Source organism: Coccidioides posadasii, chromosome 5 (assembly GCF_018416015.2).
Source record: "Coccidioides posadasii str. Silveira chromosome 5, complete sequence".
In the NCBI taxonomy this organism is placed as follows: domain Eukaryota; kingdom Fungi; phylum Ascomycota; class Eurotiomycetes; order Onygenales; family Onygenaceae; genus Coccidioides; species Coccidioides posadasii.
The window spans coordinates 968,662-983,452 of NC_089411.1; the positions used below are offsets into that span (position 1 = coordinate 968,662).

Below are 14,791 nucleotides of genomic sequence, written 5' to 3' on the forward strand. Positions count from 1 at the left end.
ATTAGAGCATGCAACTATTGGGAAGCTTTGATAGGGGGTTTCCCTGAAATCAATGTAACAAGGAGTAGTTAGAGATTGCGGCGGGCTTGCTAGGAGTTACCCATGTGTAACAACATGGGAGAGCATTGAGGAGTAGGATTGACCAGTGTGCATCTGCTGGTGGGAATGGCTAGGAAATAAACAGTATCTTCTGTGGGTATCATTGAATAGATGATGTGGTGTGAGCTAACCATGTCAGATCCATGCGAACGGTTTATGTTTATGTAGCTGGCTGAAACATTTACTGGCTGCAGCTTGGATGAAGAACTTAAACCCTGCCAGGGCGCGTAGCAAGCGCAAATTAGGTGGATATCTACAGAATACATGAATAAGCTGTCTAATTATCTAGCATCAATCACCATTCAAGTTTGTTGTACTCCGTAACAGAGTATTGTTCCCCCATAATTGTAGCTAATTTACATCTAGCTATTTACACCATTCATGGGAAAGGACAACTAAAAAAAAAAAAAAAAAAAAAAAAAAAAAAAAAAAAAAAAACCCTCCTGCAGGAGTGTGAACAGTGTTGGCTAGACGACTGCCGACGTCGGGTATTTAATTAGTCCCCCTTTTTATATCATAGAGTTTCAGGTCGTAGGACTTGTAGAAGTGTTCTACAGCCGTCGAACACCAGGTCCAACGCAGCCGGTATCGAATATCTCGATCAAGCCAGCGCCAATGGCTTCCTCCAGGGCCCATCTAAAATTCATGCCGTAGAGCTCTTTCCACTTCTTCGTGCGCCCCGGCAGGACGCCGCTTGACTCTCCTCTGGCACGCTTCGCGACGGCGAATTGGGCCTGGGACTCGACGGCACCGTCCCAGCGATCCCTGAGGAGGGACAGCGGCGCCTCTTTGTACTTGGACTTCTCGAGTAAGGAGAGCATCTGGGAGCGTGCCGCGCTTATGAGGCGCAGGTAAGGCCCAAGGTTGGGCAGGGACAGGACCATCGTTGAGTCGCGAAAGGAGCGACTGCTCCACGACGACTGGTTGTCGGCCTGCGGAGCCAGCTGGACAGCTGCATCGTCCGTGGGGGACGCGAGGGCCACAGCGGGGTTGATCGAGGACGAAGTGACCTTGGCGAGGGAGGACGGGGAGACGAGAAAGCCGGCCCTGACCAGGGCGGAGGTTTCGTCTGGGGTGAAGTGGGCGGCGGAGACGGCGGAGGTTTGTGCGTTTGAGCGGAGGAGCTGTATGAACTTATCTAAGAGATTAAGACATGCGGGAGTTAGTGATGGTAGGCGGAAAAGAGGTGATGTGGTAGGTGCTCACCCTTGAGCGAGTCGTCGAGGGAGGGGCTGGAGCGGACGAGGAACTCCCAGTCCTCGACGAGCACCAGGCAGTCGCCCAGGCCGGCCAGGGCGGTGCCACGGCCGGGGATGAAGAGGCGGCGCAGACGCGCGGTGTGGACGAGGTGGGCGATCTCCCTCTCGACGGCGGTGGGAGGGTGGAGGAGGACATGGACGTGGGCGACGGAGACGACTGGCGGCAAGGATCGGCGGAAGTTCAAGACGTGGGCGATGCGGGTGCTGTTCATGCCGGGGCGCGAGGCGGGCATGTCGGTGAAGATGGTGTTCTGGACATGCTGGATGGCCTGGACGACGGTGGTGACGAGAGAGGTCTCGGCGAGGTGGTTGGAGGGGCCCAAGTCCGGTAGCCGATCGGGCGAATAGGCAGTGCCGCTGCCATCCTGATCCTCCCTTTCATCCTCCTTCTCGCTGTCCCGCTGCAGGCGACGATTCGGCTTGGCGCGGCGGAGACGGGCGAAGGGGGAGGACGCGGTGGATCGGGAGCGGGACGGGGGCTTTCTGATGCGGGAGGAGGGGGCTGCGGTGAACTGGAGAGGCATGGTATCACATCTTGTTGCTTCGTCGCATTCCCGTTCCCTTCTTTCCGGTCACTCCCGTCTCTCTCTTTTATCTCATATCTCTTTTCTCTTTCGCTCTCTCTCTCTCCATCTCTCGGTCGCTTTTTCCGCTCTCCTATTAGTCATCACGGCGGCTGTCGGGATTAGGTAAACCGCGGCAATCTCCTCCTGTGATTGGCTGGATTTTGAAATTACGTCATCCAGTTACCGGCGCAATACGCAATACACAATACTACGTACATGACAATACGTACATGGTCCATTACACACAATTACATTACAAGTCACACTCTTTCACTTTTCACTTTTGATATCTCTTTTTGTCTCTCTTTTTCTCTTTCTTCTGTACCTCTGTCTTGTCACTGCTTTGATTAGCTAGTGGAGCTGAGTGAAGAATAAGAAAAATCCAACAGGGAACTCTATTAGTTTCCGCAATACAACCTATGAAGAAGACAGAGAAGACGGAGGAAAACAAGAAGACAAGAAGATCATGACTTCCTGCAGTCTAGACTCCGCCAAGAGCTGCATCGGCATTGTCATTGTCTCCTCGCCATCGCGCGCAATCTTGCAAAGCCACCAGCCCTGTTTAGAGAGGCGGGCAGATTCAACCAGGCAGCCTGTTTCTGGCATATTCTCCATCGCCGTGACCTACAGGGACCACCCACGACCGTGGAAAAGAGGCCATCGTGCCCCCGCTGCTGCCCGGTCTGCCCGCCGCCGTTGGTGCTCATCCCCGGCCCGCCCATGCATGACGTAACCAGCTTGCAGCCATCGCACGCCTTTGCTCGTTGGACTCTCTGATGCGCCTGTTGTGTGTTTTTATATCTGCTTGGTTGAGCAGAGGCCGTCGCAAGAAAGGGGGAGAAATAAAAAAAATAAAAAAAATAACAAAAGCATCCACCCTGTTAGCCATTGTCATGGACAAGCTCAGCTCGAGATGCACTGCAAGCCAAGCCAGCAAACCCCCCCGGTTGTTGGCTTGTTTAGTTACATTTTGGATAACCGTGTAGTTTAACTAGTTGGATCAATGCAAATTCATCCGCAATCAATCCGCCTTAACTACATCATCATCTTCGTCGTCGTCATCGTCACGTTGATTTGCATCTTGAATTGAATTTTACTTGTTTATCCGCTCGTCTCGAATTTTCCCTCGCCGTCTGCCCACCTTATTTAAGTCACCTAACATAGAAGAGTCGTTCCCGGTTTCATCCTCGCGCCTCTCCCACCACGTCCCCGGCCCAGCGCGCCCGCCATGTGCTTGTAACAAGCCTTTTCCAAGCTTTCTTCTAGCTTTCCACTACCCACCAGATTCCGCATTCCTCTCCCCCGTTACCTCTTCTTTTTCCGCATCCCACACACCCCCATCCTCAGTCGCTGTCATGGCCCGCTCTTGATCGATCGTTACATCCGCCGAAAAGAAAAGCGTCTTCCACAATGACTATCTTCATCGTCTCTCTGTAAGTTCACTCCCTTCCAATTGGACCGAAGTCCAATTGTCCCGCCTTCTTCTCCCCCCTTCCCTCTGCCGTCCCCCCGCGCCCCCCCAAGCATTGAGTTTTATCATCTTATGCCAGCTCTTTCTCACGCGTTGTTCGTTTCTTTTTCTGTCGCGATGTAGCTTCCTTCCGCACACCGTGAACTTCATCCTCCCCGAAGGAACCTCCCAGAGACGCCCGTCCAGCCCTCGGAGGAGACACCACCGCCGTGAGAGCTCCGACTTCAACCGGAGAGCCCACAACACCCTCTTCCCCAAGAGGCCTACTTCCTCGTCCTCCTCGTCCTCTCCCACCTCCACCACGGCGCCAAAACACCTCCTCAAGGACCATGCGCGCCTTTTCGCCCCAACACCAGACAAGTTCACCCCGCTGGACCTGCTGCGGAGGACCGAGGACGGTAGGCAGCAGCCGCTCACCCCCAGCGACCCCCATGCTCCCCTCTGGGGCGCGACCGGCGTCTTCAACCAGCCCAGACCCCGCCCCAGCCAGTCCCCCTCCTCCTCCATTCTCCAGCACAACAGCATCGCCGGCCCGGCACCGAAACTCGTCAAACGGGCTTCCACCCCGGTCAAGGTCGAGGAACGTCCCGAATCTTCTCCGCCGGAAAAAGCATTCTCGGACGCCGCATGGACCATAGAACCCTCCGAGCAAGGCAACGGCGGCCTCTTCAACGCCATCCGCTCCGCCAACCTCGAGGCCCCGCAGGACAAATTGTGGGTTGGCACCCTGGGCATGCCCACCGACGCCCTCGAAGACCACGTCAAGGACACCATCGCCGAGAAACTGGACGTTGACTACGCCTGCCTGACCGTCTTCGCGAACGACTCCGATTTCGATGGCCACTATCTTCACTTCTGCAAGACGATCCTCTGGCCCGTGTTCCACTACCAGATCCCCGACAACCCAAAGAGCAAAGCCTACGAGGACCATTCTTGGGTCTACTACAAGGCCGTCAACCAGGCCTTTGCCGACAGGATCGTGCGCAACTGGAAGCGTGGTGACATCATCTGGGTCCATGACTACCACCTACTCCTCGTCCCGTCCATGATCCGCAAGCAATTGCCCGATGCCAAGATCGGCTTCTTCCTCCATACCGCTTTTCCTTCCTCCGAGGTGTTCAGGTGTCTTTCTGTCCGCAAGGAGCTGCTGTACGGCATCCTCGGTGCTAACCTGGTTGGCTTCCAGACCCAGGAGTACTGTCATCATTTCCTTCAGACCTGTAGCAGGATCCTGACGGTCGAAGCCACCAACGAGGGCGTCCAGCTGGAGGATCGTTTTGTCAATGTTGGCACGTTCCCGATTGGAATCGATCCCCCTTCGCTGGACCTGAGACGCAAGGGCAGCGACGTCGAGAATTGGATGCGTACCATAAGAGACCGATACCAGGGGAAGCGTCTCGTGGTCGCGCGAGACAAGCTGGACAATATCCGTGGCGTCAGACAGAAGCTTCTTGCCTATGAACTCTTCCTGAACAAGTACCCCAAATGGAGAGACAGTGTAAGTTTATGACATCCAAAGCACACTTGTGAAACCGAGAAGGTAGAGAATCGTATGTGCTGACAAGACACGACAATAAGGTGGTTTTAATCCAGGTTGCATCCTCAAGTGCGGAGCATTCAGAACTCGATGCGACGATTTCAGACATAGCAACCCGGGTCAACTCGCTTCACTCGAGTCTGGCCCACCAGCCCCTGGTTTTCCTGAACCAAGATCTCCTTTTCCCTCAGTACCTCGCCTTGATCTCGGTGGCGGACGTCTTCATGGTGACAAGCCTGCGCGAGGGCATGAATCTGACAAGCCACGAGTACATCCACTGCCAGGATGGGAAGTATACCAACAACAAGCATGGCCCCTTGATTCTCAGCGAATTCACGGGGAGCGCCTCTGTCTTTGAAGGGCATCCTTTACTCGTGAATCCGTGGAACTACCAGCAATGCGCCGATGCGCTCAACACTGCTCTGGAGATGCCCCCTGAAGAACGAGAGCAGCAGTGGACTAGGCTTAACGACCAGGTCAATGCCCATACCACGGACAAATGGGTCAAAAACTACATCGAAGCCCTGGATAGAGCGTTTAGCGAACAGGCCTGTCGTGATAACGTGTCGATCCCACGACTGTCCGTCAATAACCTAATGAAGTTATACAGAGCATCGTCCCGTCGGCTGTTCATCGTCGACTACGAAGGAACTCTCGCTTCGTGGGGTTCGCCTACCAGCATCGTTCTGACAACCCCGAAACGAGCCATCGACACGCTTAATGACCTGCTGGAGGATCCCAAGAATACAGTCTATGTAATGAGCTCCAGGATGCCGGAAGAGATGGAGCGGCTGTTCCGCCAGGTCCCCGGCCTGGGCCTAATAGCCGAAAACGGATGCTTCGTTCGAGAAGCACACCGAGAGGAGTGGATCAAACTCATCGACGATGAAGAGACCCGGGAATGGAAGGACAGCTTGGCCGATATGATCAACTACTTCCACGTACGCACTGAGGGTAGCTGGGTCGAAGAGCGTCATTCTTCTCTCGTTTTCCACTACGATAACGCCGAGGATCCTCAGACGGCGGGACGGCATGCGTCGGATTGCGCGAACCACATCAACGACACGTGCCAGCAGCACCGAATTCGCGCTGTCGCCGTCGATGGCGCGGTGATAACCGAGCCGATCAGTCCCAACAAAGCCACGGCGGCGGATCTTGTGCTGAGGCACATCCTGGCCCGGGCCGAGAAGGACAAGGACAGTGCCGCCAAGCCGGATTTCCTGTTCGTGGCGGGCGACGGCCGCGAAGATGAGGTGGTCTTCCGCTGGGCCAATAAACTAGAAGAGAAGAAGTTGATTGAGAACATCGAGACTGTCACCCTTGGTTCGGCAAATACGGAGGCAAAGGCTACTTTGGCGCAAGGGGTCACGGGTAAGTCGTCTTAAGCTAGAAAGTGCATGATCTTCCAGATAAAAGCTAACGTTCGTGTAGGAGTCCTGTCCTGCCTTGGAAAGCTCGCTGCGATTTCGCATGATGTTGAACCAAACGAATACCTGGCTGAACGGGAGATCCCTTATAAAATCTAACCCGCCATGCATGACGACACAATATCCCTATCTCGGATAAAAGGAAGTTTTTTCTATTTATACATATGTATTTTTCATTTTTTTTTTTTTTTTCGGCGCATTCCTTTTTTTTTTTTAAGAAAAAGTGTACTGTAAGAAATGCCATCTTGGCGAGCGACTTCTTGATTCTTGACTGGCATGACCACTCCCATCTTGCATCGTTTTACATTTTTTCTTCTCCTTTTTATTCTCTCCCCCGGCGTGGGGGTCGGACTTTTGTGTCTGCACAGAGCAGAGCGTAGGGAAGGTTGGACGGGATGTATCAGGTAGCTTTTGGACTTGTACATAACTACTAGAATGGAACGGCTAAATAATAACATCCTTTCTTTTCGGCGTTTTGGTGCCTCCTCAAACGTTTGTGCTGTTTGCAGGGATCGGCTTAGTCAACAAATCGCCGCTGTTAACCAGGGGCGTTGGCTTCAGCCGAGGTAGTTTTGACTTCCAAGGGCAGCGGAAACTCACCTTGCGCCAGGGACATCTCCCCGTGCCGAGAAAGCTGGCGGGCCGCGATTACATGCGGATTGATGCCGGGCTAGTGAGCTATTCTTTGTCGTTTACTTCTTTCTCTCATATTGTTTGGATTGTCAATCCTTGCAACCTTTTTTTGTCTGGGATCTTCTATACTTAGGTTTCCCCATAGATCGAGGTCGAATTGCTCCTGCTGCTTGTTCTGAATCTGGACCGAAAAGCGTACGCAGTCTGTGTGGGATTGTCAAGATTGCTTTCGAGAAAGGGAAAGTAAAGAAGGCGGAAAAAAGACAAATGGCACAGAAGATGGCCCTTGGGCCGGCGCGCAGCTTTGGCGAGGCGATTGCCGTCCAGCCGCTCTCGTCGCACACCTACGCCGCCAATCTTCGGAAGGAGTGGTGCATTGGAACCGGTATGTCGATGTAGCCCACTTTTCTCCTTTTCTTTTAATCGTTCGTCTTAGGGAAGCTCTGAGCTGATCCAATACGCGATAGTTCCCAATGGAGGTTACGTAGCATCTGCTTTCTTCAACGTCGCCCGCACACACATGCGCCAGACCCATCCGACCATGCACAACGGCCGCGCCGACCCGATCACCATGCACCTCACCTTCCTCCGACGCACGGAAACCGGACCCGCAACATTCAGCGTCACAGACACAAAACTAGGCGCGCGCACGTCGACTCTACACATCACCCTCTCGCAGAACGACCGCAACGGCGGCGTCCGCGAGGAGGTAGCGGGCTACATCACGGTGTCCAACTTCGACACCGAGGACGGACCCAGCATGGTCACCGGATTCAACCTGACCCCCGCGCCTGCGCCCGGAGGTGATGGTTCCACGCCGGTGGATCTGGCTCGATTGGTCAGGGACGGGAAAGATGGGACCTGGTCGCGCTTCGAAGTGCCGTTTACGTCGCTGAGAACGGCATCGAGACAGATCGAGATATACACGCCTAGGGAGATGGAGAAGGTGCGGCGTGGGTTTGTCGAGCAGTGGGTGCGGTTTAAGCCGTATGGTCAGGTGTCGAGGTGGACGGATGAGACGCTGGGGTTCCTGGTGGATATGTTTCCGATGATGTTGGAGACGTTTGATACGAAGCCGTGGAAGGGGGCGGGACAGCGCGAGGAGAAGGATGAGCTGCGGAAGTACTGGTATCCGACTGTGTTGTTGAATGTGGAGTTCAAGAAGAGATTGCCAAAAGAAGGGGTGGAGTGGTTGTACTCCAGAGTGCACACAAAGATGTTGGAGAATGGGAGGATGGATTTGGATATTGTGGTTCTGGACCAGGCGGGTGATATTGTTGCGCTGAGCAATCACGTTGCGTTGGTTGTTGGTGCGGAGAGAAATACCAGCGAAAGAGGAAGTAATGGGAATGGAAACGCGAAGCCGAATAAGCTATAAGGCAGCCGGATCTCGTTGATTGCATGGGCTATGTGAGCCCTTTTTTGCTTCAGCTTGGTATATAATCGATAGAGTTAAGGCTTCTAGTCCCGTACATAGACTCCGCCAGAATTAAAGATATCTATTTCTTTTATATCTCTATAGTATCTCTCTCGTATATCTAAGAGTTCATCTATCCTTAAAAGGATACCCCGATATCGAGCTATAATATGAATGAGACAGATGCGGCTATAACTTCTCGTTCGTCGTCTGCACGAAGAATCCCATCGATTCTACGCAAACCACTTTCTTTTTAGCCCACTCCAGCGGTTGGGCACCACCGTTCTGTTCGCCTAGTCCCTCCTCCTGAAGGACCTGCGCCCTCAACCAGAATTTCCTTCCAACCTTTGCAATACACCACACCTTCAGAACCGCCAGTCCAGGGACGTAAACGGGATTTCTGAATCGCACGTCCAATTGTAGTGTGTATATCCTTCCGCGTTCAGTAGCTTCATTGAAGGTATACCCCGGAATGTGCATTGCAATAACGACGGACATCATTTCATCAATTAATGTCGAAAGGACACCCCCGTGCGCCGTATTAGGGTGTCCACTGATCCCTGGATTGCCGAAATCCCAGAGGGTGATCAAATCGGGCGGAGTGGTTATCTTGGGCCATTTCGCTGGCGGAGGAGGCAGGAAAGGGGCCTCTGACGGTGGTGGAGAGGGGTTACGTCGCTGGAGACTGAGACAATGTGGAATCGTAGTCGGCGTGGCTATTGTTTCTGCGAAGAAGGCATCTTCACCGAGAGGCTTCTTAACCCGCGCAGAGGTCTCGATGGGTCTGTAGTCGGATTTGGAGATCAGGGAGGCCGTCCATGGGTTCGATTGAAAGACAGCTAAGGTGGCGGGAGGGATTGTGAATGTTATTTCTTTGTCTGTGGAGGAATTGGTGTCTTGCGCCATTGTTCAAAGGAAATGCTTCTGCGGAGAGCTCGACGTGTGGGGAAAGTTTCAGTGATCCACAACCTCAGGGGATGGCAAGGTCAGAGTATAAAAGGCCCAGTAAATCCCGGGTGTGCAAAGCAACAACTTTTGAGCAAAAGGACACTTCCAATCCCTGGCTGTTGTCAAATGTTATTGATAGGAGAAGAAATTCCCGCCGGATCTAAACAAGTTGGGCTGCGGTCGGTTACCTCGGCACAAGCGCGCCAAGGCTGCTGACTCATCGCGATAAGATTGATAACAGGCGAGTGGCTGGAATTAGAACAGAAAGTGCCAGACAAACCTGCGGGAGACAGACTTCCAGTAGCCGCCGTTACGGATGGGAGACGGTGGTCACTATGCAAACTGTCCTGGTTAGGGTGAAGTAACTGAAAGATGGCTTAAATCGCACCAAGCTTGCCTCCACGCCCTTCTGCGCAGCCACTCAGTCTTCTGGGTTACCTTCATGCTAGCCTAACGGAAGGTCATTGTTCGGGCTTCTTGGTTGCCCAGGACGGGGACGAATAACTGTGCAAGCTAAGGGAAAAGAAGCCTCATGATGGATGCCGTTTCTGCTGTCTAGCAAAGCGCGAGGCCGCCTTCCTCGTATTTCTGGTGGTCATTGCTTTGAGTGTAAGACATGCTCATGCTCCGACGTTGGCAGGCGTGGCTCTTGACTTGCATTGAACGTGGAAACAGAACCGGGCAAAGGCCGTCTGTATTTGAGTCCTTGACCAACTCGCTGTCTCTTAGGTTTTTTCTGTCACCAATTCATGATCTTGTTTTGATGCTGGACGCCGCTTTGTTTCTGTGGCCGCTACGGGGTCTTCGATGGGTGCCCCGTTCCTTTTGCTGTTCTACTCTGGGACGAAATTTTAACTTGGAATGCTATTAGGACAGCTATATGTAGCAAGAAGGAAATGGCCCCGCGCCTTGCAGATAAAATGACTGGACAAGAGTTCGCAGACAAATCTACCCAAACTGAGCCATCCCCTCAAAGCAAAGATACCGCCGCTTTTGACAAATCAACCCAGACTCCCTGTAAAATTAGAAACCATGAACGGTCCCATGCCTGGCATGACCACCGGATGGTTTCGGTGTCGGCCGACTATGCACTCAAGTTCTCGCCCTTTTCAAAGACACCTTTAATCGGCGTGGACCATCTCGACAAAAGCACGGTCATATTGGTCCTTGCGGAAAACGCTGTGATTCTCGCAAATATCCCAGAGAACCCACACGCCCGTCGTCTACACGACGTGATAGACGAGATTCGATACCTGTACGACAGGCATATGTCATACTTTAATTCACCAAAGACCACGGCGTGGCTCATCGGCCCCGCGTATGAAGGTCGCCCCGACTGGCACCGAGACCTCAAAATGGCGGTTTTGCGAAGGGAGATGCGCCTCTGCCCGAAGAGGAAATTTTACGAATTTGTGGAGTTCCATGATTGGATCCGGACGAGGGAACCTGTCCTCTTAGTTGATGCGATGACGGAGGAGACAGTTGTGGTGAAGATTAATGGAGTCGACGTCACTCAGGAATGGAAGCATGAATGGTCTGAGAAGAAAGAATCGATGAAGGAAGAGCCGGAGCGGCGCTCGAGCGGGTACGTGACTGAGGAGGAATAGAGCATAAAAAATTAAAGACTCCACGAGGCATCGCTGTCTGGAGCAGAGCCGGGGCCCTGATGCGTCTTGATAACACAGTAAAATGACCGGAACTACTCTGGTGATTCGATCAGTCTGTACTGTAATATTCCGTCTCCTGGAGGACTGAATGATGAAAAAGTCACTCCCTCTTAAAGAGAGCCTTGGGAATATTGGTAAAAATGCCCTTTTTCGATTTGGTCTGTACTGTCTGGAGTATGTGCTGTAAATACAGCGTAAATGTGCTATGATCTCTCTCGAGCCTGTGACAGACAGCGTCGCAGAAAGTTACAGGAAGTCTGGATACTCCTGAGACCCCTGAAGCCAATTTCGACTTCATCGGTTGGTCAATCTCCGGGATGCAACGATGTTGCAGAATACAAGCCCAGACGCCTAGTGAAGGCGACCTCGGCCGTTAGAAGATGAAACAATTCACTCATCAACGAAATCGAAGTACCTAGGGCGCATCAATCCAGACATGCCCTTTGGCGTTCTGATCTCCTTGGACAAGGGGCCTTCACTATGCGGGGAGTTTGCGACAGAGCGCTCGTCCGGCACACATTGCCGCCATCTATTCGTGATAAGAGATTCACTGAGGTGTTTTCAGTCTGGGGTGATTTCTCAGCGAGCTGATGGCGTGGGGTTAAGGAGAAACCCCGGCCCTCCCCAATAGTCTGTGGCCAAGAGACAGTAAGCGAACAGAAGTATGGAGTAATTTCACCAAATTGTACTCCGTATCTATAAATTTAATGATTGGGTGGTTCTCCCGGCAAGAGCAGATCGTTCTGAAAGATGACAGAGAATAAAATAAAAAGAAAACTAAAGCGATCGAAATTTTTATGCACGACCAATCGTCCTTATCTGCGCAGCATTGATCATCCCCCTGTCCGGATTGTTGACTTGTCGATCGACGATCGGCAAATCAAGCTTCATTGACACCAGCGGCCAGGCCTCTCACTATCGAGTTTTTGATTGACCAATCACGTCATATTTTTGATCCCTGGACTCTGTACGGAGTACTCCGTACGGAATCCTCTCAGACGGAATACAGATATTATTACCCGCGAGTTGTCTCCAAGGCATGAAAGTCGCCTGCATGGCCGGTTTACCAGTCCTAAAAGCGGCATACTACGGTGAGCGCCTAAGGACACGGCATGCTCTCAGTGTCCCTTCTCATTCCACGTGTTCCTGGCGATGAGTTGGCAGGCGATGTACGGAGTATGAGATCCTGAGCGCGAGAGGGTTTTCTCAGCGCCGGAATATAATGATGGCTAGCCTCGGTGTCAGAAGATGTAGCCACTCTCTCCGATCGCATTGTCTTCACTCGTAAAGGACATTAGAAGCCTGAGACACCATAACATTCTTGTGGAAAAAGGCGCAAATAACGGGCTTTAGGCAGTGTGGTAATTCATCGCCTACCCCGGCAGTTTAGCCGCCATAGAATCCTCGATGCGACCGGAAGCATAAGCTACCTGTGGGCTACTCTGTAGTTTGCAGTTCATTACTACATATCATGTCCCATAAATGAGCTCAGGCTGTGAATGTGATGATATTGGAGCTATCCTGCGGGACTTGCTTATTTCTTGTGTTGGCTTTCTGTGCAGAGATAGGTTGAGGAGCATTAAAGTGCATATAAATAGCTGATCTATGTTTTTTGGTCACTCGCCCAGCTGAGTTGCATCCTGGTAAAACATAACAGGGCCTGAGAATGACACTGTTTGAAGGAGAAGGTTGGAGATCCCACGTGTCTGTGCAGAAGTCTGTTCTTTTCTTTTCTTATCTCGAGACAAAACTTGCGCAAATCTCTGCACCTCTGCCAGTTAACGAACTCAAAACACTGCCTGTGGGGTCCTCATAAAATGTTGTGAAGCAGAAGAACCCTGTCAAAGCAGGCCTTCCTTTCCATGGATCCAGATGTTGAAGTCCAAATCAGTATTTTTCCTTTTCTTTTTTTTTTTTAATCTGTATATTTTTATGAACCCTGTACTCTATACTCCATAGTTACACATGTACGGAATATACACTGAGTATCTCCAGGGCACCTCTGGAATCCACCTCTGTGCCTCATCCAGGCTGCGATGGTTGGTGGGAGTTTATCTCGAGCGAAGTCAACCTAATTTACAGTTGCGGTGGCGGGCGACCAGCTAAGGACTGGGCAAGTCAATAAAGTCATGTGCAACAGCAGGGAATTGGAAGGGAAATGCGTTCCCTCGGACTAGCATGCAATTGGAACAGTGGCTTCTCACCTGTGCCATTTTCCGAATTCCCTTTTCCCGGCACTGTAATTTAGGAAAAGGCTGGGCCTGCCAGACGGTGGTGCTGGTGGCTGCTGCTGTCCACCGTCGCTCGCCGCCGGGGAACTGCTTGTTTAACTAGCCAAGAGGTCGCTGCTTGGAGTGGGTTCGAGCGAACTACCGAGCTCACCAGACCCAGATCTCCCGGTCCCTTCTCTGGTTGCGTTCTCGTTGCTGGGAAACACAACATTAATCTGACTTCCCTCCCCACTCCTCATCCTCTCGCCCTCTTGCTTCCACCATTCTTTCTCCCTTCACTGTGAGGTGAAATTGCAATTGTGTCACATAGCTAAAATAGCTTGCTGCTAGTTGAGCTTGTCACACTTTCTTTTCTGAACTGAGCGAGTTTCATTTTTAAAACTCAAAGCTATATTTTCTTTGCTATCCCGCACTACTTCTAGAAATTTGCAACTCCAACTCCTTTAATCACTGTCCAAGAAGATGCTGCCCTCTACTCTCTGGGTTGCTGTCTCTTTCCTCGCTGCTGCGGTTTCCGCTCAGTCGTCCTATACACCCCCTGCCGGCTTCGATCCTTCAGCTGTTGAAGCCAGCGTGAAAGGTGGGTGAAAAAGCTCATTTTCGCGAGTTTCTACCCGTTGCAACATGCATGCTAATACAAATCGTGCAGCTAGTTGGTGCGATGCCCAATCGAGCACCTGCCCAAAGCTTTGCGATGGTTTTGCCAAAGTCAACAGATGCGACGCGGTGAGTCCATGATCCCAACTGTTGACCCCGAGGCGTGTAGCAGCGCAAAAACACAATCCTCAAAACATGTTGCTGATAGTGTCCTTTGCCATTCGCTGAATAGAGTAAATTGACCTTTGAATGTGTTTGCGGCGACGGAACGGTTCCCAAGGTCGAGGACTATAAAAACACTCTTCCGTACTTTGTTTGCCTAGCAAACTTTGGTCAATGCATCGACAACCATCCAAATGACCTCGAAGGCCAAAGGGAGTGCCAGCGGCAGCGGAAATTGTGCGGCTCGCTCGAAGCTAGTGGTTCGGGTTCCACATCGACCACTCTCTCCAGCGCAACCGCAACCGCAACTCAGTCTGACGCTGAGGCTGCTACTTCAGCCGGTGGCCCCGCAGCGACCTCCAATGCTGCTCCTGCTCTTCACGTGGCTCAGGATTATTCACTCGGAATGTTGACCTGCCTTTTCGCTGGAGCTTTCGGCTTCCTTGTTTAAAGATGTTCTCGCTTTGTGCACTCCATGTCCAGCTATTCGGACGCTCCTTTGTTGCTGGTCCTGCAATAGGGTGCTGCAACATACTCTGCTGAGGTTCTGCATGTAATATAGGCTGCAGCTCTGTTCCGACGATCAGCTTAATTCCCCACACAGTACTTCATTTGTGTTCTTCCCATGCTATTTTCATGTTTTTTAAGCGTTTGCATGGAATTATGATGTATCGGTTACGAATAATAGTGTCTCGCACGTCCATGGAAGAAATAATCCGATTTTCGGGTCCCGCTTTGGGGGAAAAAAAATTAATAAATAAATAAGATCGAATGTCT

At 51.9% G+C, this 14,791-nt stretch overlaps 6 protein-coding genes across 6 annotated transcripts; 4 read left to right on the forward strand and 2 right to left on the reverse strand.

Annotated features, from left to right (window-relative positions):
- Positions 1-491: 491 nt before the first annotated feature.
- D8B26_008302 (uncharacterized protein) lies at positions 492-1,978 on the reverse strand. The gene is made up of 2 exons (XM_003068069.2): positions 1,306-1,978; positions 492-1,237 (listed from the first exon to the last, which is right to left on the reverse strand). The coding sequence occupies exons 1-2, from the start codon at positions 1,880-1,882 to the stop codon at positions 651-653; spliced, it is 1,164 nt and encodes a 387-aa protein (XP_003068115.2). The 5' UTR covers positions 1,883-1,978; the 3' UTR covers positions 492-650.
- A 1,512-nt stretch (positions 1,979-3,490) lies between these two features.
- On the forward strand, positions 3,491-6,496 carry D8B26_008303 (uncharacterized protein). The gene is made up of 3 exons (XM_066125810.1): positions 3,491-4,893; positions 4,974-6,303; positions 6,364-6,496. Exons 1-3 carry the CDS (start codon positions 4,129-4,131, stop codon positions 6,456-6,458), a joined length of 2,190 nt encoding a protein of 729 aa, XP_065981894.1. The 5' UTR covers positions 3,491-4,128; the 3' UTR covers positions 6,459-6,496.
- Positions 6,497-7,259: 763 nt separating this feature from the next.
- D8B26_008304 (uncharacterized protein) lies at positions 7,260-8,403 on the forward strand (the record flags this gene model as incomplete). Its single annotated transcript, XM_003068071.2, has 2 exons — positions 7,260-7,377; positions 7,460-8,403. 2 exons carry the CDS (start codon positions 7,260-7,262, stop codon positions 8,368-8,370), a joined length of 1,029 nt encoding a protein of 342 aa, XP_003068117.2. The 3' UTR covers positions 8,371-8,403.
- Positions 8,404-8,598: 195 nt separating this feature from the next.
- D8B26_008305 (uncharacterized protein) lies at positions 8,599-9,315 on the reverse strand (the record flags this gene model as incomplete). The annotated part of the gene is made up of 1 exon (XM_003068072.2): positions 8,599-9,315. The coding sequence occupies one exon, from the start codon at positions 9,313-9,315 to the stop codon at positions 8,599-8,601; it is 717 nt and encodes a 238-aa protein (XP_003068118.1).
- A 774-nt stretch (positions 9,316-10,089) lies between these two features.
- Positions 10,090-11,040, forward strand: D8B26_008306 (uncharacterized protein). The gene has a single exon (XM_003068073.2). The coding sequence runs from the start codon at positions 10,254-10,256 to the stop codon at positions 10,962-10,964; it is 711 nt and encodes a 236-aa protein (XP_003068119.1). The 5' UTR covers positions 10,090-10,253; the 3' UTR covers positions 10,965-11,040.
- A 2,243-nt stretch (positions 11,041-13,283) lies between these two features.
- D8B26_008307 (uncharacterized protein) lies at positions 13,284-14,758 on the forward strand. The gene is made up of 3 exons (XM_003068074.2): positions 13,284-13,835; positions 13,905-13,981; positions 14,085-14,758. Exons 1-3 carry the CDS (start codon positions 13,718-13,720, stop codon positions 14,463-14,465), a joined length of 576 nt encoding a protein of 191 aa, XP_003068120.1. The 5' UTR covers positions 13,284-13,717; the 3' UTR covers positions 14,466-14,758.
- The last annotated feature ends 33 nt before the right edge of the window (positions 14,759-14,791 follow it).